This window comes from Protobothrops mucrosquamatus, unplaced genomic scaffold (assembly GCF_001527695.2).
Source record: "Protobothrops mucrosquamatus isolate PMUCROS unplaced genomic scaffold, P.Mucros_1.0 scaffold4379, whole genome shotgun sequence".
NCBI lineage: Eukaryota > Metazoa > Chordata > Lepidosauria > Squamata > Viperidae > Protobothrops > Protobothrops mucrosquamatus.
In genome coordinates, this window is record NW_015390292.1 from 14321 (window position 1) to 15367 (window position 1047).

Below are 1047 nucleotides of genomic sequence, written 5' to 3' on the forward strand. Positions count from 1 at the left end.
AAACTTATACTTGAATACAGCGTTATTTGGAGAGTTAATTAAGCTATCTACTGGTCTTGTTTGCTTGAGTAAGGAGGAATATTCACAAGGCCATTTATATTGCAGATTAGCCCAAAGTCTTTAAGTGAATTTTGCCCCATTTTTTGACCTTTATTGCCACAGTTATTAAGTGAATCACTGCAATTGTTAAATTAGTAACCCGGTTGTTAAGTGAATCTGGCTTCCCCATTGACTTTGCTTATCAGAAGGCTGCAAAAGGGGATCACATGACCCCAGGACACCGCAACGGTCATAAGTATGAACCAGTTGCCAAGCATCCGAATTTTGATCACGTGGCCATGGGGAAGCTGCAGTGGATGTAAGCGTGATCAAACACGCTCACAATAAAATGGTCAGAAGTCACTTTTTTTCAGTGCCGTTGTAATTTTGAAAAGACACTAAACAAACGGTTGTAACGCGAGGACTACCTGGACTAACCTTGAACCTTGCTTTCTTCAGGCTACACCAACCCTTTTGAAAAGATTTGGAGTTGAGCATATTAAATCAACCGTATTGACTGCGGATACTTCCCTGCGAATCTTAGCTCTTGGTGGCGAAGCCTGCCCTGCACTAAGCATGTTGAGAAGCTGGAAAGAAAAAGAAAACAAAACTCAACTCTTTAATATTTATGGTATTACTGAAGTTTCGTGTTGGGCCACGTGTTACAGGATTCCCGAGGAGGCTTTTGACATGGGCCACCGGTAGGAAATGTTCGTTTTTGCCAGGGCTGTGGAGTCGGTAGATAAATGTTCTGACTCCGACTCCTCAGTTTTTTGTACTTCCGACTCCGACTCCCCGACTCCGACTTCTCTTCCGGGTGCGCTTTAAGGTGTTAGTTACCACCTTTAAAGCGCTCCATGGCATTGGACCTGGTTACCTCCGAGACCGCCTTCTGCCACAGATTCCCTCCCACAGACCGGTACGCTCCCACAGAGTGGGCCTCCTCAGGGTGCCGTCGGCCAAGCAATGTAGGCTGGCGACCCCCAGGGGGAGGGCCTTCTCTGTGGG

General features: G+C 46.4%; 1 protein-coding gene across 1 annotated transcript in view; it reads left to right on the forward strand.

Moving 5' to 3' along the window:
* AASDH (aminoadipate-semialdehyde dehydrogenase) overlaps window positions 1–1047 on the forward strand; it is a 28361-nt gene that overhangs the window by 4064 nt on the left and 23250 nt on the right. Inside the window, 1 exon segment of the mRNA XM_029286643.1 lies at window positions 499–768. Coding sequence (XP_029142476.1) covers window positions 499–768 — 270 coding nt within the window.